The sequence below is a fragment of the Sinohyriopsis cumingii genome, chromosome 15, assembly GCF_028554795.1.
Source record: "Sinohyriopsis cumingii isolate HCF-2022 chromosome 15, ASM2855479v2, whole genome shotgun sequence".
Taxonomy (NCBI): domain Eukaryota; kingdom Metazoa; phylum Mollusca; class Bivalvia; order Unionida; family Unionidae; genus Sinohyriopsis; species Sinohyriopsis cumingii.
Window position 1 is genome coordinate 148,582,534 of NC_142975.1, and position 27,319 is coordinate 148,609,852.

General features: G+C 36.9%; 1 protein-coding gene across 2 annotated transcripts in view; it reads right to left on the bottom strand.

Annotated features, from left to right (window-relative positions):
• Positions 1–2,752: 2,752 nt before the first annotated feature.
• LOC149783031 (tyrosinase-like protein 1) overlaps positions 2,753–27,319 on the bottom strand; it is a 68,953-nt gene continuing 44,386 nt past the window's right edge. The window contains exons 1-4 of one of the 2 annotated variants that reach the window (XM_089934620.1): positions 17,589–17,649; positions 6,136–6,541; positions 5,369–5,472; positions 2,753–4,623 (exon numbers count right to left, since the gene is read on the bottom strand). In XM_089934620.1, coding sequence (XP_089790746.1) covers positions 2,937–4,623; positions 5,369–5,472; positions 6,136–6,531 — 2,187 coding nt within the window. In that variant the 5' untranslated portion in view covers positions 6,532–6,541; positions 17,589–17,649 and the 3' untranslated portion in view covers positions 2,753–2,936. Of the gene's footprint in view, positions 4,624–5,368; positions 5,473–6,135; positions 6,542–17,588; positions 17,650–27,319 lie in introns of those variants that run through there. The other variant, XM_089934619.1, reaches the window with a different exon arrangement.

The following is a 27,319-nucleotide window of genomic DNA, read 5'->3' on the forward strand; positions in this document are numbered from 1 at the left end:
AATTTCCGTATACAAATGTAAAGATACTTATTATCATTATCAGTAAAAAGGATATCGACTTTCCGAGTGTCCCAAGAGAAAGAAAAAAGAACAAAGCACCTTTGAGAAGCACTGGGATAAGCTAAAGAAGAATATATTCAAGTGAAGAAATTCAGAAAGCAAGGCAGGTAGAAGAACAGCAGAAGACAACGAAGATAAATAACCCATTCCAGTTGAGAAATACAAAGTACGACATTCATTTGAGACAGCATTTATGCAAAGAAATTGAGAGGTAAGATAGTGAAAAGAAGACAAAATATATTTTTGTTATGTATTTTTAAAATGCATGATATTTTTTTTCACGAGAATATACCTTAAATGTAAGTGTGTCTATGTCTTGCTGTTTTAGTAGCATTAAGAAGACCTTCAAACATATACACATATTTTAGTGATGAGATTTGTTTTGTTTGATTTGGCTATGTATGTATGTATGTATGTATGTATGTATGTATGTATGTATGTATGTGTGTGTGTGCGTGCGTGCGTGCGTGCGTATGTATGTATGTATGTATGTATGAAAACTTCTGTCCTTTTTAGAGGTCATGGTATGTTTATGCATACCGTAGCACTCATGTCCTTTTTATGATGTTTGCGTGTGTGTGTGCACTCATACCCATTTCAGGGGCGATTTAAAGTGTGTGTGTGTGTGTGTGTGTGTGTGTGTGTGTGTGTGTGTGTGTGTTAGTAGCTTTGTCCTTTTCGTTGATGTTTGTGTGCATGTCTGAGCACGCCTACACATTTCAGAGGTGATAGTATGTTTGTGCATGTGTCAGTACTCCTCTCCTTTTATGGATTTTGTGTTTTTATTGTGAGTATAATCCTTATTCTGCACTGCTAGGATTATTGGGATTACAATCCTGGTAGAAGGTGGTAGTTTTGTTAATGGGGGTGGTGATGGTAAAGAAGTTAAAAGAGTTTAACGGTAGGTGTGGGAATTAGTCTTGTTTTACTCATATTTCAGCCTTTTCCTTTTAGACCTGCAATACGTTGGTTAGTAGATGCGCCAGTGATGGTCCATCCAAACATTGGTTAGTAAGTGTGGTGTTGGTCAGCAGAAGGGTGGATGTTGATCGGTAGATAATTAGGTGAAGGGCAGTTGATGTCCAGCTGCTGGTAATTATATGACTTTAATTTCGTCAGTGAATGACTAGGCGTTGGTCAGTAAATGTAGTTTTAAAATGTTTCATGTTAGAAGCCATACTATTCTATATCCTTCTGTATTTTTGAATATTTACAACAAAAACCTACGCCTCCCCCTTTGTATGTGATACTATATAAATGTGTTTGCTATGGCTATTCGGGTTATTGGCATAGTAGGAGGCTTTAAATTATGTTTATAAGGGTTTAACTTCCATTTCATCCTTCTTTTTTACATCCTACTCTGTGTTGGTTAGTAAGTGTGAGTGTTGGTCAGTAGGTTTTGTGTGGTTGTGTGTTATTTGGAGATCGTTTTTGCATCATTAAAGCCATACTATATCTTGAGGCTTATCATACCTACAGACAATTACCTTACCCGTTAGGACCGCTCCGGTGGCCTAGTGGTTAGAGCGTCCGCCTCGGATGCGTGAGGTCGCAGGTTCAAAGCCCTGCCTAGTCATACCAAAGACTTATAAAAATGGTACTAACAGCTGTCTCAATAGGCGCTCGGCATTAAGAGGTTAGTTTTAGGACTGGTCGGACTGGTGTCAGGATAATGTGACTGGGTGGGACATCGTGTTACATGTCTGAGACAGGATGCTCCAGTGCTAGACATCACTATAAACTGCTACAATGTAGACATCGTAGCGAAATGACTGAAAAATTGTTAAAGCTAAATCCAAATCACACACACACACACACACACACACACACACACACACACACACACCTTATCTGTTCGAGGCTGTACAGTCGCATAATGTTAAACCTATGGACAAATGTTAAATTAATTACCACTGAGGCCAGCTGGTTCAATCTGAGAATATGGTATCGCCCTAGACTACTAAGAGGCATGAAGAGACTACTAAGAGGCATGAAGAGATTAAGTTTCTTACGTTTTTTCTTATGCTGTTCTCAAACTGCATTTTGATTAGATAATCGCGCAGATCGGATCAAATTGCAGGCTTGGTTCAAGAGACATCTAAACTCTTTTCATAGAAGCTTTAAAAGTCTTTCTAAAGAGTTTAAACTGATACAAAAGAGTTCAAAAGTCATACGAGTTATAAACTTGTTCAAACAAGTTCGAAATTCTTTTCATACGAGTTATATTTAGTTAAAAACAAGTTTAAAAAGTTGTACGAATAATATGGGATGTGTAACATTTCATGGCATCATAATAATTTCAAAGATGGTGACACAAGTGCCTGAAAATATATAGAATTGCTTCACAGTTGAGTCTGGCCTATAACTGTACATGTCCCCACAAATAGGTATATATTCCACGTACATCTGTTCATAGAAGCTACTTAGTTCAACCAGAGCAAAGGCGAAAGTCTGGTTAAATTATGTGCTGACAGGTTCCAGGGACCGTCTTCAAACACAGTCCGAAATATCTGGCATCGACTCAAACGTGCACCGTATCATTGCGTCGAAAACCCCAGGTCAAACATGACATGGAACATGCAGTTAGAACCGTGTGGGCATTGCTGCCTCTGAACTATATTCAAAATTTATGTAACTCAGTTACACAGCGTGTGAGAAATTCGTTAAGATCAACATACATTATCAGGCAATATTTGAATAACTGTTTCAATAAGTTTATTGAAAATCAGTTTGTAATGCTCATCATGGTATGCGTAAAAATGCTATGATGTCGACCCTTGATGTAGATTTACGATGAAATATATAAGCTATCACAATGGGACGACAATCGAAAGTATCAGCATTTATTCACTAATGTGATACAATAGCATAAATAACTACTGTCCTGATCCTTGATTACAATGATCCCATGGCCAGCTGTCTTTATAGTTACACGCCATTACCAGAGGCACACTTCCTCCATAATTCTGTGGATCACCATTAATCATGTTCCAGACGCTCATTACGGCATCCCCAAAAGTATTTCCGTACATCTTCGGTGTGGAGGGCGTGAAACGCACTGCACCGGAGCATGGCTTGTAAATAGGTGGTCTTGTTCCATTAACTAAACATTGCGGTTGACACATTCGTCCACATCGATCATGCGCAGAGAAAATCACATCAGACATAGCATTGGAGGGTTGTTTAATTCCCATGTATACCATACCAGATCCTACAGGAAGTCGTGCGTCAATAACGGCATAATCAGCATATCGTCCATTGTAGTTCATGCCGTCTGACTGAACGTATATCTGAGCGGCTCCAGACGGGTCAGATTTGCAATGTTCATAACCGCTAGGGTGACCTGGGTTGATGAAAGCTTTGAGCTGAGGGTATTGCTCCGGAGAAAAGACGTCCTGTTGAAGGTTTACGATTCCGCCATTAATTGGGAAGGATGAGTAGATTTCACCATTCGGTCTTGAATGAATGATTTGAACTGGAACATATGACCATTTGCTGGTGTCAGCCACACCATTAAGTAGAAAGGTATTTTGAATCGGTCTAATAAGATTCCCTCCCGGTAGAATAGAGGGCTGTGGAACGATAGTTTCAGCAGCTGCTTCGTGAACCTTGTCAGAATTTATTCCACTGAACGCAGCAAATCCTGCATCTGCTGTTCTCCCATCAGATGGTGGTGGATTGAACCTTGGCCCCATACTAGCACCTAAAAGCTCAGCCTGGACAGTAGAGGCGCCACCTAGAATCCCTCCCTGGACATCTACAGATCGACCATCCGATGGTGGTGCGCTGAACCTAGGTCCTACGTCTATCATGGCCTCCTGCATTCTACTTCTGGCAGAAGATTCTGCTGCCGCAAACCCTCTTGGTACATCTTCTCCAATCGCTTCTCTTGTTCTGGATACACACACTTCTCTCGCTTGGTCACATAGCAAGTACGGAGAACCACAGCTTGGGTTTGATCTGGAACATGTTGGAGCAGATTCATAATTGTACCATAACTGTGTCCAATAATTAGCATATCCATCGATATTTCTGTACCCAGAAAATCCGTCCATGGCACGGTTGGATGCATGAAGATTTGTAGCTGTGGGATAGTCGACTGAAGGATTCACATTGCAGAATTGCCTCTGTCGGATACGAAACAATTCCCAGATGTAGTCTACAAATGCATGGAGAAGGAAGAATGTTGGTTCGAACGCTGCAGTGTTTAACCCCGACATCTGTCCACCTACCCAGTTGTGTGGTCCTCCATGAATGAACTCCACGCTGTACTGTGGCAGTGCAGTTCTTTCGGAGATCTCTCTTGTTCTACATCTGCTAAGGATGTTATTGATATCCTGCTTGGAGAACAGCCTACTCGTGCCACCGATATTACGTGTAAGTGGCGCGCCACCAGCGTTCCAGTTGGCAAAAGGACCACTAGTTACCACGCCATCTCCATTCCCAAGAAATCGGGAACTCCAAAGGATTGATTCTGAGGGGTTAGTCATGTCAAAGTCCATCGTTGAATCCCAATATGGAAGACTTATGTTTTGGTTTATTCGCCTCAGTGTTTCTTCAAATCTGCAAATGGAATATATATATATATATATATATATATATATATATATATATATATATATATATATATATATATATATATATATATATATATATATATATATATATATATATATATATATATATTACAATTCAAACCAATCACCAAAGAAATCCTGACTGGTGATGACAGGAAATGGTTCCTAATGCTTCATGATTCTCAATGCTATGGTATTCTTCTTTGCGCGTACAATGCATATTTGTTTTATAGCAAAAGAAACTGCGCAGTTTGTTTTAATGAGCTGCTAGACCTGTTAAACATATAAATATTTTATTATATGTTTCTTAATGGGATCATTTTCATAAGATTGCTTTTTTCATGAAAACTCTTATATTGTGGTTGATAACCAATGAGCAAAATGACGGTCATCTATCCACTACACCATCACCAAGACCTGTAAGAGATTTCTCAAATTTGTAAAACAGAACCATTTGGTATTTATCAATGGATTCTAACATAAATAGACATACTGTTTGATTTCAAGAAGGATATTAAGCAAAACGTACACGCAACAACCGTAACATATCTTCAGTGAAAAATGCATTAAATTAATTTGCTAAGTAGCTATCGTTAGAATAATTCAAAGATCTATTCTCATGAAATAGTGCATCGACTGAAGTAGTACGTTTGCATTTTGATCAATTATGTGTGTGCATGAGAGAGCGAGAGAGAGAGAGAGAGAGAGAGAGAGAGAGAGAGAGAGATTACAATGAGAGGTAAACCCTGTGCCATCCGAAAAAGTTGGGACCACCATGCGCTGAGTTCACCACTATGCCAGCATGGAGTCGAGCAAATGTGTCATATTGGCCACCCTAAAAAATTAACAACTCAGCTGCTGTGACATGTACTAGTATAGTTTAGGTTTTGAATAAAAATTTTGTCAATGACGTATCTTTATTAAAATTAAACTTAATTAAACAATGTATTTGATTACAAAAAGCAGCTGCGAAGCATACGATAAGTCACAGTTTGCATTTCCTTCATTCTGTTTAATAAGTTCTGTTTAAGTCTTCCAAACACTATCATTGATTAAATCTCCCACGTGACTGGTGATGTGTCCCTATTTTTTTACGAGCAATGTCTGAAAAGTCTTTTCCGTACAAGGACTGTATGATACAATTATCAAATTACGTACACTATTTCGCTTTAGATATTTTAGAACTTTGGGTGCCCTGATATTGATCTTTGTTAAAAATTCATAAGAAGGTAAAAAAAAAAATGAGCAATTTGATAGACGGTTCATTGGAACGTTATATATGAGCCAGTATTTAAAACACGAAGCGCTGCATTTGATTTGATTTAATATCATCTTTTCATAGCACATTTTTATTTCACTGCTTGTTAGATCATAAACCTATAACACATGAATCGCTATATAATTATTTCACTTATGTATGTGATTGACGGGAAACAATCGCGATAACTACTGATGCAGACATATTTTTTACGAAAAACATGAAAAGAAATACATGTACCCGTTTCATCTCATTCAGCGCTGTATGGAAAGCGTTTCTCTCCGCATCTGAGAGCATACGATATTCTCGCCTGACTCTGAACCCTGTTCCGGGGGCATTGCCCGGACCCGTCTGCCGCTTCGTCCGCCGTCGGTGAAACAGGCTCGTCGTGATGCTGCTTATAAATCTTAAGTCCGCCTCTGTGACATTGTAACCACTCCATTTAATACTATCCGCTTTCCAGAGAAACTTATTTAAGCAGAAGGTAAACATCTCCTCACCCACTGTGCTGGTGATGTTTGTTTTCACCTGGAAGCCTTGTAGACAGGAGAGCAATTCCGGTGGCATCGGCATTTCTTCCATCAGTGCGTAAGCCACTGACATGAATGCTGCCGCCGTAACTAACAACAGGAACATGACCGAAAAGCTGAGAAAGAGAAAGGGATAAACGGCACGTATGAAATTTAAATGAACCCAAATAACTTACATACTTAAAAAAGCGAGTGCTTAACTTGAAAAACCAATAACAACAAAAAAGTTGAAGAATAACATAGCGTTTGAAAGAAATGACGCAAAACGTACTAGCATTGAAATACTGGTAGTCAGTATACGCCTTCTGAGGTAAAGCTGGCCCCTATAGTACGATTTTGCTACACTCACCCGACACCCCACTCCAACTCCAAACCTGTCATTAGAAAAATATAAGTAAAACATCTCCCAAATGAATTTCGCCGATGTTTGTTGAGACGCAACGAGATAGCTATCATAGTTACCTCAAAAACACTTAAGACGCACGATAGGGAAGTATACAGTTATATTTGAAATTGGTATTATGAGCCGCTGGGTGTGTTTTGAAGGGCAAGTGTGCACGATTGCGACGGAAATTATTGCTCATACTATTTATAATTTTCATGAGACATTGATTATAAATTGCATTGTATTTTTTCTCTCGAATTCTTCTATTCACAAAAAAAACAGGGTCATGTTGATGACGAAGAGGAGGAGGAGGAGGGGAGAAGGAAGATGATATAGACAGCAGAGGACTTCCTTCTCATTTTTGAACCATGGTAAGAAAAGTTCTCTACCAACACGTTCAGAGTAATGGGGGTGGGTGTGTAAATAATGTACTGTTTAGCAGCGATGTAAAATCGTTAGTTTTATTAATAAATATTTTGATTCTCATATAAATATCCCAGAAAATCGATATCAAGCTATATTTTACATATACTGAAATCCGCATACTTTTGTTTCCCCAGTAACAGAATTTTTTTCTGGCACAATTACACAATGTCACTGAATGTAACATACATACAAGACATGGAAATATCCAAACAAGTACTACGCAAAACAGGTAAGCCGATCTTTCTCATATTCTCAGAAAGAAACAAAATATGGGAAAACTGTTATTTCCTACATGTTTGCAAATACATAGGCTGTATCCGAACGGATTAGACGATACACAGAAGACAGCACTTGCGCATGTCAAGGTCATTTATTTATTGTTTTCCATATAGAAAATTGACAAGAACATGCTTATTTTTGTATAAGATAATTAAACAGAATGAACTGAAATGTTTGATGATAATCATAGCACTATCTGTACAATCTTAGACGAGAAGAGAAACTTTAAAACTGAATTCACCGGGAAAAGATCGAGCGCATCGCATGATTTAAAGAACCTAGTAAAAGCTGCAATGCATTAGACTGGGATTAAATCTAAAGAGATGTTGTATGTTTACCTGCCTCCACATAATTCTATGATGAATCACAGTTTGTTGATCTTGTTTTTATTGCTGGCTATCTAACAATTCCAATTATTTTTATTAAGACAATGTTATAAACTTCACATCTGAGTGACCTCGAGCACACGGCAGCCATATTCCTAACTTTAACCAGGTTAGACCTACGCGTTGGATTTCTCGGTAACGGATCTTGACACCATACAAGTGAAAAATTTTGTACCGCAGTCGGTACATCATCGCTAGCCAAGTTTCATATATGTTAAGCACATCTACACCCTGGCAGATCGAGCAGGTATTACTGTGCTTCGAGTATGTGAATTTCATTGAGTTCAGCGGCAAGCTACCGCATCCAATCAAAATTAAGCTGTTCAAATTCGAACAATGTTCCTATATGATCGAGACAAGTGGAGCACACAACTTGAATGGACTTATAAATAAGAAATTTTCCACTGTCGGTCAGTGTTTTTAATACCTTTCACTCGAATTCACATGTAATGGCTTCTGTTGGGTACGTAATCATACTTTTGATGTTAAACTTTCAAAGTATCCTTTTGAAATCAATTGTCTCCACCATTTTCGGCCGATGTACGATGTACCGCAGTTACACACATTTGGTTAGTTGGCTTTACATGCTAAGGGAGGCAACTCATGAAATCCTGAAATCCAATAGATGTCGCTAGGACAAAGCACTAAAATAGCTGCTCAATTCGCTAAGGTGTATATCGGGTTAAAGTATCGGAACCTTGGCTAGCGAAGATGCAGGTGCTACAGCAATGGTGTGCAATTTGAAATTTGAATAGGTGTAAGCAGTTATCACCTGAGGTTGCCATCACATCCCAAGTTTCATCATAATTCGTAAACTTGAACACGATAGAAGAATTTAAATAGATTGCATATGTAAAGATATTGTTTAAATTATTATTGTTATTGCTATTATTATTATTAGTAGTAGTAGTAGTCTCTCTCTCTCTCTCTCTCTCTCTCTCTCTCTCTCTCTCTCTCTCTCTCTGCCCTGGAACAATTTGATTGTCAGGGCCCGTGGCTGACATACACTCTGAAGGATATCGCTCAAAGCGTGACTGATGTTAGGAAAATGTAGAGCCACATACGCGTTTATATCTTGTTCACGTACAAAAGGCTCAACGTATGCTGCTTTTCGTACAAGCATACGGACACAAATAATTGCTCTCAGATCATTCTCAAAAAGCGGGTTGTCAAATATTTTGAATCATGTCACTGATTTGAAGTGACAACATAATACGTTTAAAGTAAATGTTTAAAATAAATGTTTATAAATCCTTGAGTATGTGGTATAAATAAATCATTATAAACATTTTTGCTATCATTCCCTCCCTTTTGTGTCCATCTCTGTATGTCTGTATGTCTCTCTTCGTGAATCGTCTGCATTATTAATCGATCGAACTTTCAGCTTTATACTTTCATTGTCATATAAATTCGAATTTGCTTTACATCATTACATACAATGTAAATATGATACATTAACTGTGCCCTCCTTGCTGATATAAGACAGCCGTACGTCAGTGTAGATTGTAAATATTCTCTCCATATTCAATATCTGTGTGATTTTCTGACTAAGTAGTGCCAGTGGACGCGACTAAATAAACACATTGTTTCGACGAAAACGGATATAAAACCCCAAAATACAAAATGTTGAAAATGGCCTGGCCAGTCTGATTGCTGGAAATCGTAATAAATAAAAAAAATCATTATTATAAGCGACGACCGCAAACTGAAATATGTTTTATATTTCAAGACATTTGCATAATCTGTTTTTATTTCCAGTGAAAAATACACGTTTCCACTTTTTTCTTTTTGTTTTTTCTTAGAGCTGTAAAACGATATATAGCTATAATAAATAAAATGGGGCAGGGTTAATTCATTGTCGTGTCTTTCTTCTTATGTCAGGATATTTGTCATCATTAATCTTTCTTTTTTTTCCCTTCTTCTTCCGCAAGATTATAAATCAAAACCTTCCTATCGTATGTCTCCACTTCAAAGTTCAGTGGCGCACCGTTGTGTAGGGCCGACAACGGTTTTGGCAGCCATTCAATATTATATTTTAATAAACACATGGACAATAAAATATTACGGTGTGTGTGTGTGTGTGTGGATTATTACGTGTATCATTTACAAAAAAAGATACACAATTGAGAAATGTCATCAACCAAGGGCAACGTTGATTTCTTATAATGTTTTTAAGTTTACTTATGGCTGCCTGGAGTTAATCCAACGAGGGGCAAATTTTTTTCATAATGTGCTATTTGAGTTTGAATTGGGAAGGAGAACTGTGTATCTGTTTATATTTTCTGTGTGAATAATCACAAAACATAGCAGAACATAAACGGTAAACCGGGATTTAGTAAGAAATCTGCTGCTTCATTGTGTTATACAGAATACATATACATTACATCTTGGAAGAGAATACATTCAGGCATACAATAAAAAGAAATTTGATTGCTATCGGGTTCATAACGGATACATTTCATCTCGTGGATGAAAAACTTACGTATTTTCACCCATCAGAGAAATACATCCATTGTTCACTCGTTACAAGCAAATTCCTCCTTATATTTTCATGAGTGAACAAAAGATTTCTTAATTTTTCATCACGGCCAGCGACTATTGAGCGTGTGTGCCTACAAACATTGTACCTGCAGCAAGAAAACGAGTACTTTGTGAGCTGCAACAAATAAATAGAAACTGCCTTATCTTTCATAGATGGAAATTAATCACTAATAAAGAAAGTGAACAGACGACGTTCGCGTCTCCCTGAAAATATTTCCCCTTAGTTCCTTGACAACAACATCACCCATGTGGTGCATTGCTGAATCGAACTTGCATTGTTTTCAGATAGGGTCAAATAGTTTACAAAATGAAAACAACAAAATATATAATTTACGGCGGCAGATTATGGCAACTCAATCCTATTACTTTCTTAAGTCACATATATGTATATGATCACGCAGTGAGAGTTGGGTGAATTTGCGAAAAGGGGGTGGGAGTGAGCGTGTTGTGCCGAAGAGTAAGTTTGATCTACAAAACTAAGACCTTCGAAGTTTGGTATGTAATAAAAAGAAATGTTTCTTTCCCTATGTTAATATCAGATATATTTCATCATGTTATACCAAAACTCAGATATTTTAACTCGTTAAAATATCACGCTTTTATTGTGTGTTGTGTGTGCGTGTGAGCGTGTATATATATATATATATATATATATATATATATATATATATATATATATATATATATATATATATATATATATATATGTGTGTGTGTGTGTGTGTGTGTGTGTGTGTGCAATTTGATCTACCAATATTGTTAATACGTCAAATTGTGATTCGCCGGTGGTGTATGAATACGGATATAATTATGGTTTCAAGAATAGACTAGTGTTTCTATAATGTCTAAATTAGGGTTGGATTTCCACTCCTTATTCGTCATTAAATTAAATGTAATATTCCCCGTTGCTAAATAAATTACACATGGTACACAATTTCATCGAAATCGCCACCCACCCTCTCTCTCTCTCTCTCTCTCTCTTTCTATCTCATGCCATAATAGACCCCCAAAAAATTTAAATTGGTGGAATAGGAGAGTAAAAGGAAATCTGATCTGAATGAAGCCTTGTAGTTGAACTTACACCAAGTAACCGATAGGAACCCGAGTCGTTATGATTGTATGTGTACACGTTTCATGGGACTTTTCTACAGTGTTGCACGACACCGATGATACCAAGTTGCAAATGCCTGTCAAGACGAGGGAATAATACAGTAAATTCCTTGATACAAAGTCGTAGTACTCTGCTTCCTCTTTACAATATGAATTAATCTTTCGTTCTGGATGCTTAAAACAGTGATACACCATCCCTCGAGTAAACAAAGAAAACGAAAAGCCTCCAAGAACATTTAAATATTGTTCAGCCAAACCAATACACAGCACAATGCCACCTGTAGAGACGAGATGACGATACTGTAACTTGGTTAGGCCGAACACATAATGTAATCTAGTTAATGCATTGGAGTTGTATTGTAGTAACCTATAAAAAGGTTCTGAAAGCATCATTTTAAATTTTAAAATGACTGACGACCCCTCTCAATCGCTGTTTCTTTCCCACTGTTTTGGTTGGTCATTCATCATGTCATTTTCACGTCAGTTGATCCAGATATGCTTGTCTCTTTCTATGGATCTTTAATGTAAAACTAACAACCAACAGAAACATAGGAATGGGCAATACAAGTTAGTCAGCAGGTTAGTTTTGTCTTCTCCCCCTCCCCCCTTCACAGATTCGAACATAGTCGCAAGTTGTGGGAGAAAATTGTGAAAAACGATCGTATAGAATTTTCCTGTGGCATGCGACGATAATGGACCTATAATAGTAAAGCTGACAGACAAACCGACCCGCGGAAAGAGAAAGAAAGAATAAAAACATTACGATGGTCGTTAGCAATGATGAGGAAAACATAATAATGACTTATATAAAATGTAAATAAATTTAGATGCTTCAATTACCTGTTGTTGGTTCATGATTCCGGTTAGTCTACATTCCGTACTCGTTTTAATATACTTGTCAGTGATTGAATGACTGCGTATTTACTCTTCGAGAAGATAAGCATGCAATGGTTGTAGTGCTCTACTTTCTTCATTTAAACCAACAGTCATATTTAAATCATAAGTGTCATGTATTTTTTAATCAATATGACTAAAATAAAACCATAATATAAAATAAGCGAATTCACTATTTCCAAAGTGGACTGCGAATATATGCAATATCGACAGAACCATATTTCGTAGCGGACACACTTGGTAGGTTTGTGAAGAATTTTCTCTTTCCGTTTATATACAGATCCTGTGGTCAGTCTTAACTCATTTGGAAACGCAAGTATGTGCATTTTGTATGTAATATAAATAAAATATATGTATATTAAAATATAAAATATATATATTGTATGTGTGTTATATCTTAGATATACCACCTGTTGAAAACAAATGAAGAAAAAAAATTAAAAGGAAACTCGGCAAGCCTCGATAACTATCAATGAAAAATGTATGCGTCCCGTAGTAAATCAAATATACAGCGTGCATAATTCATTAAAAGATTTTGTTTTAAGCTAAAATCTCATCCTTTACTGTCAGCATGTGGGCATTTACTGTTTTTGTTTTTCTTATTATCTCATAGTTTATCGTTCATCTATTTATTTAACTGTTGTATTTAAGCTTAAATCTCATTGTCTATATTGTATTTTCTCACTGTTTACCTTTCCTGTTTTTCTTTAAAAAATTAGGTTTTAATTAAAATCTTGTGCATTTTTTTAATCTTTCTTCGTATTCCGCACATTTCTTTGTTTTAAGTATTGGGATTTATTATTAAAGTCTCCTAAAACTTTTGTCACTTCTTCATCTTTACATTTTTCGAAATCTACTTTTAGCTGCCATCATGCAGCCACTGTAGTGCTGCTGTGCTACTTCATACATTGCCTAGAGTCATTTATGAATATACAGACAACGAAAGTTATTAGAGAAAATGACAAAAATAGTATCTTCCTTGGGTAGCTAATAAAACTGTCATGATTGTTTTGATATACAAACTTGTGCACGTTTTACGGTATATAAAGTATATGAAATGAAACATGCTTTATACGTGATTTGCTGTGAATGTCTTCTGGGTCTTTCTTTTCAGGAAGGGGGCAGCGAGTGGGAACACATAATATACAGACAGGTTTAAAAATGATTTAGGCGTGTCTTTTGTAAGTCAGAAAATGAACAAATGGCCAATTTCCGGATTAGATTTATCATGCAAGAGACACGCATAACAAACGTGTTCGATATCTCTCGAAATATATTCACCATATTGATACATTACAAGTTTCTTGAGTGAAGAAATTGTTCATAAATGGTTCATGCGAATGGATATAGAATTCAAAACTTGTATAAGTTCCACTGTCGAATCCGGAAAAGTGATACATGTGGCTCTGCATGCTATGGCAGATGAGACCATCACATAAATTAACTCTACAAAGAACTCGGTTAAGTGAAATGGCATACAGATGTCTGTGTGTATGAAGGGGAGTTTGCAGTTGCTTACTACCATAACAAAAAAAGCAGAACCGCCAGAAGAAAGTCTTTGCTTGATTCTGTAGTTTGCATTCTTATTTCATTTCAATTAAATTTAAAGAATAAGTCATGTACCGTTTTACAGTTGCGCATTTTTCTGTGGCTGTGACTGTCCAAATATAATACACGAGGATAGTACATTCTGAAACCATCAGCCAGTATTACGTTTGATCTTACACAGCCATTGAAATGACGGTGTAACTCACTCTACAGTGTTGACGAAATTTCAAGACATGGAAACATATTTTTGTTTTTTTAAAATGGCTTGAAAATAAGTTACAGAAAATACATCATTGCTATAATTTTTTAAATTAATTTGAACTATGTGCTGTTTATTGTGCATGTACACTTGTGTACAACAGCTGACATAGTCTTTTAATCTCACCGTATTTCCAGCTTCACACTGAATCGAAATTTAATTTGACAATATCTCCAATTAAAATAAAATACCAATCAGAGGGAAGAACATCATTTCTGCGACGCTGCCTTTTTTCGTATTTTTTGTTTATCATTGCTACTGTCCTTTAAATGTTCAAAACGTTTTAAGTTCAATACCTTTCGAATAGACAAGCCATTAAAATATATTTTTGGCCTTCTATGACATCTCTCTTTTGGGTGATTTTCAGTCAGTTTTGACATTAGGACCCTTGTGTATGTTATAAAATTCATTTCCTAAAGCACTAAAATTGCATAATGTGCACACTCTTCGATTCTTTGTATTATGAATGGCTATAAATGTTGTACATTGTATTCATGATTGTGCGTACGTGTATAGATTTTATAGTAAGATATTAAGAGTGACAAGAGTGCTTAGGATCTATAAATAGCTTTGATCAAATTGCTAATAATAATACTTGTAGTAAACATACTGTCACGTTTGGGGTAATTCTCATTGGATGATGGGGTCATGCGGGTTCTTAAAAGAATTAAGTTATTTTCTATTGGATGGGTTAGGTGCGGTGGTTTTTTTTATTACGAGATGTGATATTTGCGAATTGTTACCTAGGAGTAGCAATAAAATGCATGTCCACATCTCAAGTTTATATATTCATACGTGGAGATGGACAATTTTAATCAGTATTATTTCGTATGTTTTTCTGGTAACATCGGTCTTCATACTATTTTATATTGTGTTTAGATATTAGCTGAGAGGAAACATTTGTTTAAGATAGAATTAAAAAGTTCTCATTTGACTAAAATATTATTCTGACACAATTGTGAATTATTCAAATGAGTTAAATACAATGATGTTTTGTTATATCAGGATTGTTGACAGACCAGTGTATTCGAGGATCTGAAACTCAGTCGGAGTATTCAATTCTTCTGGGCTTGAATATAACTTTTAGGATGGTTAGGGATTCAATTCGTAATACTTTAAGGTCCTCTTATATTTTCATTTTTATAAGTTTGTTAATTAAATTATTACGTTTTACAAAACTTGATGGTTTCGCTTCTTTCTGATTTTTCGTTTATGACCATTGATTCGTAACACTTGGAATATTCGACTACCCGAGTGTTTGATCGGCATACGATGGTTTTCGGTTCTAATTTTAAAGTAAATGATGCAAACATTTTGGTACAGAAATTGAATAATCTTCAAACCGATGGTTTATTTAAAAGAAAACAAAGAGCTCCATTGATGCGTCCCTTGTTAGATAAGATTTTTGGCATCCCGTATCTGAAGATACGTGTCTACTAGTCTTGTCTTCATACTATTAATGATTCATTGTTGCTTAGGAAAAGATTATACCAAATGCATCCGAACCCTCATTCTCAAAAGCAGATTTTATGTAATCAAACTATCAAAAAGTATTAGTATGTGCACTAATATCGTTTGAAAAATATTATATATGACTTTTGCGTTTTTGTCCCATTGTCCCTCAGTTAGTCAATACCACTACTAGACAGCATTCAGTTTCACTTTAAGTGTTAAGTGGTTGTTATGCAGTTTCTCCATTGACCATATATAACAGTTATATTTTTTACATTTTAGAACCAGTCTTAGACAATCTGCACAAATAGACTCAATGATTTTTCAGATTTTCAAGGTTCAAATTTCCAACAAATATAGTGAAATAGGTACTTTGGTGTTATCAAACAGTTTAGCTGGCAATCCACTGGTAGCTCAAGATTCTTCCATCCACGCTTTTTTAAACAAGACGAATGATTTCCTCATATTTGATTTTGTTTCTTTTATAAGTTTCAGAAACTTTCCCTTCTTCCTCAGAAGACTCCTTAGGTCTACAAAGTATTTGTTCAAGGGAGGGGGATCTTTTGAGGGTAATTGTTAAATAGAGGAATTGACCACTGCAAAAAGAGTATTTTGTCGTGATCTGTACTGAATTTATATGATGACTCTATTTTAATCCTCTTTAAAATTTTTAATAAAAAGTATATTTTACAAAGTGAATATATTAGCTAAAATCTAAATAAATATGTATGTTTAATTGTTTTCATATTGTTACACGCACACGGGTATTTACTTGACCGAGCGGTTGTCAAACCCTGGCGCGATTCTCGCTAGAAGTCATATGTTTCCCCGACTTTCCAAAGACTTCCATACAACCTCAGTTGTAAATCAGAAAGCCCGACGTGTCCATTCTATACCTAAATTTTCCTCTAATTAATGCAAGACCACAGATAAACCAAACTGCCAACTATCTATCAGCCGTACATCTGCGTGTTTTGGCTTCATTATGTTTCCGTACCACCAACCGTTCACGCCTTAGAACATATATGAGTACTCCCTAACAATGGGAACTATTTTAACTTCGCCACCTTAGGCCAGTCAATGTATGCTTTCCAGGCACATTTCGCCGATATAACTGCACCATATTCGCCCACATGGCGACATAAACGGTGTCTGTCAAGTCCCTTTTTATTTATGCCCTTGTGTAATTTACCGGTTTAATACCGTAAGTACTGTCCTTGCAGTCACGTTACCAATGTATACCACTAGATTTTAATATGTACTATTTTACGACAGGGACATTCATTCGGTTTTGGTCGGAATTCACTACTAGTGAACCAGGACATCATGGAAACACACTAACACTTCACTCCGTGACGTTTGCTCCTATTAATTAGCTCATTAGTTCGGGCCAGGAATATTTCCATGGCGCCGAATTCCAATAATCAAACAAGTAATCACACAAATCTAAGAATTGCTTAAAACGGGGCACTACAACCAAGTGCACATACTCTAAATTTACTACAATATAATATGTTTTGTTTCATATTTAGCATTTATTTACACAACACAGAATCACTGATATGTGGCGGCGCGGGGGTTCGAAGAGGGCAATTGCACCAGAGCATCAGGCGGAGAGGAGGATGCTACGACGTCTTGAGCTCTTCTCTTCCCTTTTACTGGAGCTCAAATTTTCGTAGTATTCACCTTCAATTTAGTCTAACGGGTCTAATTCTTCAAAATATATATGGGGTGGGGTGGTGCTTGGCGACTAGGAAACAAATAGTTTCTGTAAAAAAAAGTTGGGAGCAACTAAATCATGGCCCCCTGAAGCCTCATGCCCTCGCACCGCCACTGCTGGTAACAAAAAATATCTCAGAATTTCTGTTTAAAAAAGAACTTACTTTATAGCTTTGTCAGTCAGTCCCACTCGAGTACGTTCTCTTCAAATCTAAATGAAATATACGTGTACATATATATATATATATATATATATATATATATATATATATATATATATATATATATATATATATATATATATATATATATATATATATATATATATATATATATATATATATATATATATATATATAGATGGGTTTTACGGATATAGACAATAAAATAATTTTCATTGGACTAATTTTTACGACGCAAGGTCACATTAAATTGCTGTCGGTGTGCGTGTTGTACTCAGGTTAATAATGGCACGTATCATCAGGACATGAAAAAGAACTTGTTCGACCTTTATGATACATATATGTATATATTGGTCAAGATTTAACCAGAAATGCCAAACGATAAAATAGTAATCAGTCTGTTGGGGTATATGTTTTGGGGCATATTTAAACAAAAATAACTGTTCATAATCTTGACATTAAACCGTTCACATCTTGATTTGACAGAATCAAAGTCAATTTCCTGTCAAGGACTAGTAATCGTGTGTATAATGTAATTCTTCTTTCTAAGAGCTTTTAAGCACGAATTCCATGTTATCTCGTAGTTTAACAAAAGGTCACCCAGCCATTGAAACTAGTTTTAAAAGATTCTTTTGCGATGAGACATCTGAGAAGTGTTGCAAAACCCCATTATATAGTAGTTTTATATCTGAAACAAACAGTTTTAAACGCAAGCGAGTATCCTTAACTCTGTTCCAATTATAAGGTAAAGTTCATCGGAGGACAATGTGATAACTATTAAAATAAATTTCTTCTAGATACCTGCCATTTTCGCCCATTATTCACGTGACAAAACACAACAACGAAAGTTTTTGAACCCGGATATCATACGTAAATATTGCACAACAGCGATGCAAAGCCATGTAAAGAATAAAATAAATACCTATATTGTGTTGAAATTTACACAATTTTTGCAACAGAGAGATTACTTAAAAACAGAAGTTGATTCTGCATCAGCTTTTGTTTCTTTCATGTTGTGTTTGACTGAAACGTTAAATGATACTAAATGAGTAAACATACATTTGATACTACTTATCGGAATGATACAAAAACATGGTTTATGTCACTAAGTCTTTGTGTAAATGTATACCAATATGTTCCAAATATATCATTTTTAATTAGAAGTGGCATCTACATCACTTCTGTATCGAGTTTAAGAATATTTCACACCTCCTACAATGTATTCATCAGAAAGACCCTTGTCAATTGCTCTCTACTTCACTTATCCATATTCAGTAATTCTGGGTTACTGTATTTGTACTGGAAAATATGAACGAGTTTTTCCTGAGTAATACCACACAACCGTGGGAGTGCAGTATTAGTTCGGAAAAACGAGTTCATATTTTCCCATACAAATGCAGTAACATTTATATTATACTCAGTTGCATGCTCCCTGTTGGAGGGACCCCAGCTAAGTATGGCTTCTATGCTACTCTAAATCCAAACATTGTATCAGAAACCTTGAACGGGGAATTTGCAAAGCAGCTACTGTGTGACAGCAAGCGGAAATAAGACTTCGTCGTCTTGGTTTATTAGTTCTATGGGTCTTAGTTTCTTACCAAAACCTTTAGTTTCATTTTTTTCTCCCTCGAATTTAGTATTTATAGGCTACTGCATTTGTATGGGAAAATATGAACGAGTTTTTTGGATGATATACTGCACGACTTTGGAAGTGCAGTATATCCATCCGAAAAAAACGAGTTCATATTTTCCCATACAAATGCAGTAACCTTTTTATTATATGCTCAATTTCTTATTCTACCTAAGGCTTAATTATATAAACAAACATACACTACAAGAAACAAAGTACTGAATGTATGCCGTATTCCAAACTAAATACACAAGCGCCGATTCATCATTACACAACAACAACATTATTAATGCGCACAACATATCGCCCAGATAAATTTGAACTTAATCGCGTGCTAGACATAACTTTCGAGGAATAAATGGCGTTTTTTGATCATTTAAAATTGAAATTTGGAGTCATATTGTGAATGAATACGCATTGCAACAACTTTTCCATTTGATCTGGAATGAATATATTTTGGTATTTTTGTCGATTCTACCGAATTTCGTGATTATGGACTAGATTTATCTGTGCCAATTCTACATGAAGTACATCGGATTTCAGCAGCTAAGGAGCAGCGTGTTGATATCTGCAAGTGTATTTCTGTTCTGTCATTGAATGTTTGAAATCATAATGTGGGGAAAATATGATGTCTTTCAATCGCAGTTATCAAAACGACGCTATGGATTATAATGTTTATTTCATTTTGAGTGCAGTAAGGAGGATGTAATAGCGCGTGGAATATAATCGAAATTAGAGTACAATTTCGAAAAGTGTAATCAAGATTGGGGACCCATGACATGGCTTGTGCAATTAGGATTTGCAGAACTAAGAAAGTACATTTTGAGGAAATTCAGGATGTAAAACTGTAAGTATATTTTTTCCAATCGTCTTACCTGCTAAAGAAGACAGTTTATGTCTTTATACTTGCATGCTATTTGTAAGGACCCTGTCTGGCGTCTATGTCTGGCCTAAGTCCGAAACACTGTATCAAAAAGGTTAACCCGGAATGTGCCAAAGCAGCTGATATGTTTCAATCCACGAAACATCTGCTTTAGTTCATTCAGAAACAAATTTAATCAACCAAAACGTAAAGTGTACATGATTTGTTTACAAAGTACTTCCTAATACACTATTGGGCACACGTGAGTGCAATATGATGTAAACGTGAGTGCAATATCGTAAACTAGTGCACGATTATGACAATGTAAAGTTAACGGAGAAAAAAATGAGCATATAATAATTTGACTGACTTGTAGACTGGTACTTGTCCGATATATATGCGACAGTCTTTGTACTCGGTATGCTTTTCTATGCTATCTTTATAGACCCTAGATTTATATGCTATTGTTATAGACCTTATAGAGCACTGGTCATAGTCTGAACCATTCTGTTTGCGAAAAGTTACGAACATTTCTTCTAAATAATGCGTCTCTCACGTTTCTTACTGACATAGCGAATATCACGTTCATTCGTTTACTTGTTTGAAAGTTTGATTTGTGACCCGGTGAACTCGTCGACATCGTTAACTTCATCATATCTTTCAAAAGGATGAAACAGCTTGTTTAGTTCATTCACAAACAAATTTTTTAAACCAAAACCTAAAACATCTACCACATGAACGTATATTGTTAGTCTACAAAATAGTTCTAATTCACGATGCTATTTTTTAGGCACATTTCGTACAATATGAAGCAGTGCAGTATGGAAAAATACTGCAAGATTCTAACAATGTAAAGCTGAAGAAAAAAGCAAATAATAACGCTTATTTACTGTTATGTCTAAGTGTGACGTGTGCAGTGTTAGGACCTGTTGTACTAGCTCTCCTCTCCAACTAGCCAACTACATTATCGAAAAGGTCTAATTTATATAATTCCAAAGTGTGAAGTATGTAGGGCGAGGGCATACTGCATTAACTCTCCGCATCATTGAACCATTTTCACATTCATGGGTGTTTATCTCTTGTAATGCCTATGATGTATGCAGCGGTGAGGTCGAATTGCATTAGCTCTCCTCATCACTTAGCCTTTTACACATGCATGGGTGTTTATTTCTTGTAATGCCTATGACGCATGCAGCAGTGAGGTCGAATTGCATTAGCTCTCCTCATCACTTAGCCTTTTACACATTCAAGGGCGTTTATTTCTTGTAATGCCTTTGCTGTATGCAGCGGCGAGGTCGAATTGCATTAGCTCTCCTCATCACTTAATCATTTATTGCATATTTAATAATCGCAGTTCTCATAATGCCTAAGTGTGTATGGTGAGGACATGTGTGGCGTTCTACGTACGCTCTGTTATGAGTTGGGGGTGGGGTGCTCCCAATATTTATTTGAATTACTATGGAATTCCCACCCTGGCTCGTTTTTGTAGGAAGTGAAATTAGTGATAAAGAGAGATACAGCGCCGAGCCCCCAGTCAGCAATACCGACAATTAAATTATTAAGAACACAATGGTGAAATTCAAAAGAATAACAATTTAATACAATTTAAACGATATTAATTTCTCAACCAGTCTTCTTCCTCTCGACCATGTAACAACCTATTTCATCACGAGATTATAGTGTGAGATGGCTTTCCCCTGTACTTGGTTTCTACTCATCTGTGCTCTACTCTGCTAATTCCTTTCCTCCTTCCGGCGTTCTCCGTACTGCGATTCTTACTATCCTCTTCCCCTTTTGTCTCCTTTCTCCTCCTCCTCTCTCTCTTTCTCCAGCAACTGCCTTGTTCTATCCTGTCTCTCTGAGACTCGGGACTTGACTACCCGGTAGTTCAGTCCCCAAAAGCTTCCTCGGATTTGTTGCTACAACTTCTCAGCACGATGCTTCACAATGACTAATTCGTTCCCAGCTGTTAAATTCTGGTTGGAATTGATGGCCCCACCCTTCACCAGTTCCGACTGGATATCAATTCTACCCCAGTCGGTTTAGTTTAACAGACGAGCCTCAGACCATCTGTCAAAGCGGAGAGATTTACAAGAGCATCGGGGGTTCTTAGAACAAAGATTTCAACGTCTGCATGTTAGTTTTAACACCTAAAATTGTGGGCTCTTGTAAAACACGAATCGCTACGATAGACGCAGGGTCTACATACACATGGCGCTAACCCATTCCTTTGTTCCTGACTTACGTAATCGCGGGCAGGCAAACTTGACAACATGTAAGTGTGTATGGTGAGGACATGTAAATGTGTATGGTGAGGACATGTTGCACCATATTCATCGCTCGTTACTTTGCCAATTCCATATCCAAAGAACGTTTATGTTTTGTAATGTTTAAGTGTCAGCTATGTAGGATTTTGATGTGTTACACTGCTTTCCTCTTCACATAGCCACTTGTATATTCAGTAAGGTTTATTTTTGTAATGACAAAGTGTCATGTGTGCGGTGTGCGGACATGTAGCTATATCTCTCCTCTTGGTTTAGTTAAGTCCATAATCAGGAACGTTTAATTCCTGTAATGCCTATGTTGTGTGACGTATGTAAGGTTTGGACGTATTGCACTTCACTTAGCCAGTTTATTTCTTGTAATGCCCGTGTATGCTGGATGATGATGTATTTCAATAGCTCTCCTTCGTGTTTGGCCAGTTTCATATTCAAGAATGCTTATTTGTTGTAATGCCTAAGTGTGACGTGTGTAGAGTGAGCATGTATTGTACTCGGTTTGCTGTTTACTTAGCCCCATATTGACAAATGCTTATTTCTTGTAATAGTTTAGTTTGATATATGAAGGGTTGCACTAGCAGACCTCTTCGCTTCCAATGCTCTGCACTTAGCCAGTTTCATGTTCAGCAACTTTTTGTCTTGTAATGTCAAGTGTGAAGTATACAGGATGATGACGTGCTGCGCTTCCTGATGGCTTCGCTTAGTTTTTTTTTGTTGCAATTCCTAAGTGTGACCTATATTGAGCGCGATTGTGTTGTACTAGCTCCTCTGTTCACTTAGCGAATTGTGTTGGTTTTGGAAGGATGTCTTCTCAAAACGATGATGCTTGTTGAAGAAAGTTTTAATGTTTCATTTATATATAATAAAGAAATTTGTCAAAAAGATACTTTTAGGAAACTTTATGGTGGGGTTGATACAGATGACTGTAATACACAAGAGGAAAAAATGTTTGTGAAAGATATGTATGAGAGGTATGCGTGAGAGATATGTGTGAGAGATATGCGTGAGAGATATGTGTGAAAGATAATAATAATGATGAGGACTTTGTATAGCGCCTAATCTTTAGAAGCTCTAAGCGCTTTACAACATTGTATAAGATAAAAAAAAAACACATAATGATATGATTACAAAAACAAACACCATGAGATTAGAAAACATTAAAAAAACATGCTGAGAATATTTAAGGTAGGAAACATTATTAGGTCTTTAAGTTTGTTCTTGCAGTCGAAATAATTGAGTTTTGAGAGCCCTCTTGAACGTGATCACTGTGTCTTTGTGTCTAAGTTCAGTGGGCAATTCATTCCACGTTGCTGGGCCCTGGTATGCAAAAGAACGCTGTCCATATTACTTTGTTTTCATAGTGGGAATAATGAGTATACGATTGTCAGAAGAGGAGCGTAAGTATCTTGCTGGTGTATACACACTGGTGAGGTCGGATAGGTATGTTGGACTAGAGTCCGACAGTGAAACGTAGCACAGAGAACAAATGTTGTGTTTGATTCTGGATCGAATGGATAGCCAGTGTAAGGGATAGATCAGCGGGGAGGTGTGCTCTGATCGTGGTACTCTAAGTATGATCCGAGCAGCTGTGTTTTGAACTTTTTGAAGTTTCTGGAGCAGATATTGAGATGAAACAGACATAACTGAGTTACAATAGTCCAGTTTTGAAAGTACTAATGAACACACAAGTGTTTTAGTGGCATCAACTGAAAGATATTTGCGAATTGAGCTGATGCGTCTCAGCTCAAGATATGCAGCCTTGCATATGTTCATGACATGTTGATGCAATGTGAGAGTACTGTCCAGAGTAACACCTAGGTTTCGTACTGATTGTGTGAATTTAATGTTGGTGTTGCTGATATTTATTGTTTGAGGTAAAGGATGTGAATGAGAAAGTCTTTGTGTTGTGATCAGAATGGCCTCAGTTTTATCATCATTCATCTGCAGCTTGTTACAGAAATGCAACTCTCTACACCTTGATGGAAGCATCAACTTCAGTTGGGTGGTTAGATTTGTATATTTGGGTGTCATCAGCGTACAATTGGTGAGTTGTTTTGGTTTGGCGTAGGGTTTAACGCCATTTTTCAGCACACGATATGCTATACATGGCGGCCAGTATTAATGGTGGAGGAAGAACCCGGGAAAAACCCCAAAAAAGACCCATCGACCCACGAGAAGCTACTGGCAAGCTTTCTCACATACCCACATTAGCCGAATCCGAGACACGAACCCACGCAGACAGAGGTGAGACAATTGGTGAGACAATGGATGATGATCTATGACACTTGAGAGCGACTAACTGTACAGAATGAAGAGAACAGGTCCAAGAACAGACCCCTGACGAACACCACAACATAGATCAACTGGGCTGGAGTGTATTCCATTTGCAGATACAATTTGTGTCCTATTGACCAAGTAGGACTTGAACCACAGTAAGGATGTATCATTAATGCCAAATACATGCTGGAGACGGTGAAGTAATATATCATGGTCTATTGTTTCAAATGCTGCAGATAAATCAAGGAGGGTGAGGACTGTAATCTTTCCGCTATCCAAATGCTGTTAATGGTTGCCGCTCAAATTCTGTATCCCAACTGTATGGTGACGATGAGTCAATTGAAATTGTGGTGTCAAGCTTATCTCTAATGGTTTAAACTTTGTCACGGAAGAAATTTGCAAACATGTCCGGAAGGTCATCTGGAGAGAAGGTTGTTTAAAGTGGTGTAGATTTGTTCCTTGACATTAGCTTGTTAGTAATCTCGAAGAGCTCTTTGCAGCTGGAACTTTCCATGATCTTAGTAGTGTAGTGGGCTGATTTCTCTGCATGGACTATATTTGTGACATTCTTCTTAGCGGCTTCATAGATTTTCTTATGAATAGTGAGTCTGGTGGAAAGCCAAAGCCTCTCAGCTTTACGGCGGTCTCTTTTAGCAGTGCGAATCTGGTCCCTAACACTGCTATACCATGGAGAACACGTTTGAATTGATACTCTGCACTTGGTAGCTGGTGCATGTTTGTCAAGCAATGAACGCAGGCAGTTATCGAGTTGTTCTGCGTAGGAGGTAGGCAAGTTGTTAGGTTAGCTTGGATGTCGTGCATTAGTTTGGTTCTATTTATCATACGGAGGTTTCTCTTAATAGCAGATAAAGGTGGAAGGTTAGGGACTGATACGTCAAAATGGCATATAATGCAGAGGTGATCTGATGCAAGGTCATGGGATACGACGGAGGACCGTAGCATGTTATCATCAGGTCTATGAATAATCCCGTCTAAAATGTGACCATGTTTATGGGTGGGTTGGTTAACTGACTGCTTGAGGTTGAAAACATTGATGGAATCTATGAGTTTTGATCTATTTGGGATTCCGGGACAGTCAAAGTGAAAGTTGAAATCTCCAAGAATAATCAGGTTGCCACCTATCGAATTTCCATAGTCCAGGAGATTCGGAAACTGCTCCAAAAAGAGAGAGTCAGCCAGCTTGTTTTTTTCTACTAGGAGGAGGGCGGTATACGCAGAAAAAATGGACTGACCTTTACTCCAGTGTGAGTGTGGTTTGGACTAGTTCAAACGATGTGTGGTCGAAATTGAATGTTGTGGTGTGGTTAAGACGTTTTATCATGGAGTTCTTTGTGATGACAGCAATTCCACCTCCGCGAGAATTACGGGGGAACGACTTGATGGAGTAACCAGTGGGTGTTAGATCCGCACACTTGGGCTCATCGCCTGTGTTTTTAGCCATGTGTCTGTCAGGAAAAAGACGTCAATATTCTGGTCGTTGATAAAATTAACTATTTCTGTGCGCTTTTCCGGTGGTCCTACTGACTGGGCATTGAATAATGCAATACGCAGAGGTATCTCCTGGATAGTTGACTTAAAAGTTGATGAATTAATAGGGATTTGAATTAGGTTATCTAAATTAACGGTCAAATTTTTTTTTAATTGTTGAGCCGAAATAAGGGAGATAATTGGAATTCTTCTTCCTGTTCTACGCCGGCCAGCATTGAAACAACGTTTCTTTTTTCGCTTCTGTTTACATTTACGTAATGATGAAATAGACCCAGTTCGTTTAGTCTAGGGCACAATGTAGCGTGAAGAGCCAAGGAGTGATCATTTAAAGCAATTAATGAGGGTCCGTCGTAGCATAAACGGGTTGACTGGCGAGTATCACGTGATGGCGGTTTGTTCAAAAACAGTGGAGCAAGACAGCTGAGAAAAAGTCTAATTGTTCTCATTTCCAAAACAAGGAGATGAAGAAACACATACGAATTTAACAGCCAGTACATAATAAACACAATAACGTAGATGAAAACAGGCAACAAGCCCAAACATCATGAAAACGGCAATAAAAAACAGAACAGCTGCTTCAAGCCGGTTAAGCGATAGCGGCCATCTTGTTTATTTCAATATGCATGAGAGATATGCGTGAGAGATATGTGTGAGAGATGTGTAGTGGTCTACTCGAAGCAAGACTTTTATCACGCTTTCTTGGAAATCTAACTCAAGATAGATAGTATGAACTGTCTGACATAAAATTTAATTAATACAGGAGGTATATTGATTTTCATTAAGCATTTTTAGAACAGTTGCAGCTTCTGTATATGTGATATAGGATTGTTTCATGAATGTTTCTGTAAATCTTTTACTTTGGGCGTAAGTTAAAAAGAATTCTAAAAGACAGCTTGCCCCGGGCAAATTTAACTTCCTCTTTGGAAATTCGAATTTTCACCATAAATGGTCATGGACACAATGATTTAGAAAGAGCTAGATTTTTGAGAGATGATGATGATAATAATTTAATTTTAATAATGTTTTCATACACATGGTTACAGTGTATCTTTCCAACTAAAGTGTAAATGATTGTGCATATTTAATGATGCATCCAGAAGGAAAACAAAGCAAAAATAGGTCCATCATTGGAATAGTCACAATATTGTCGAAGATT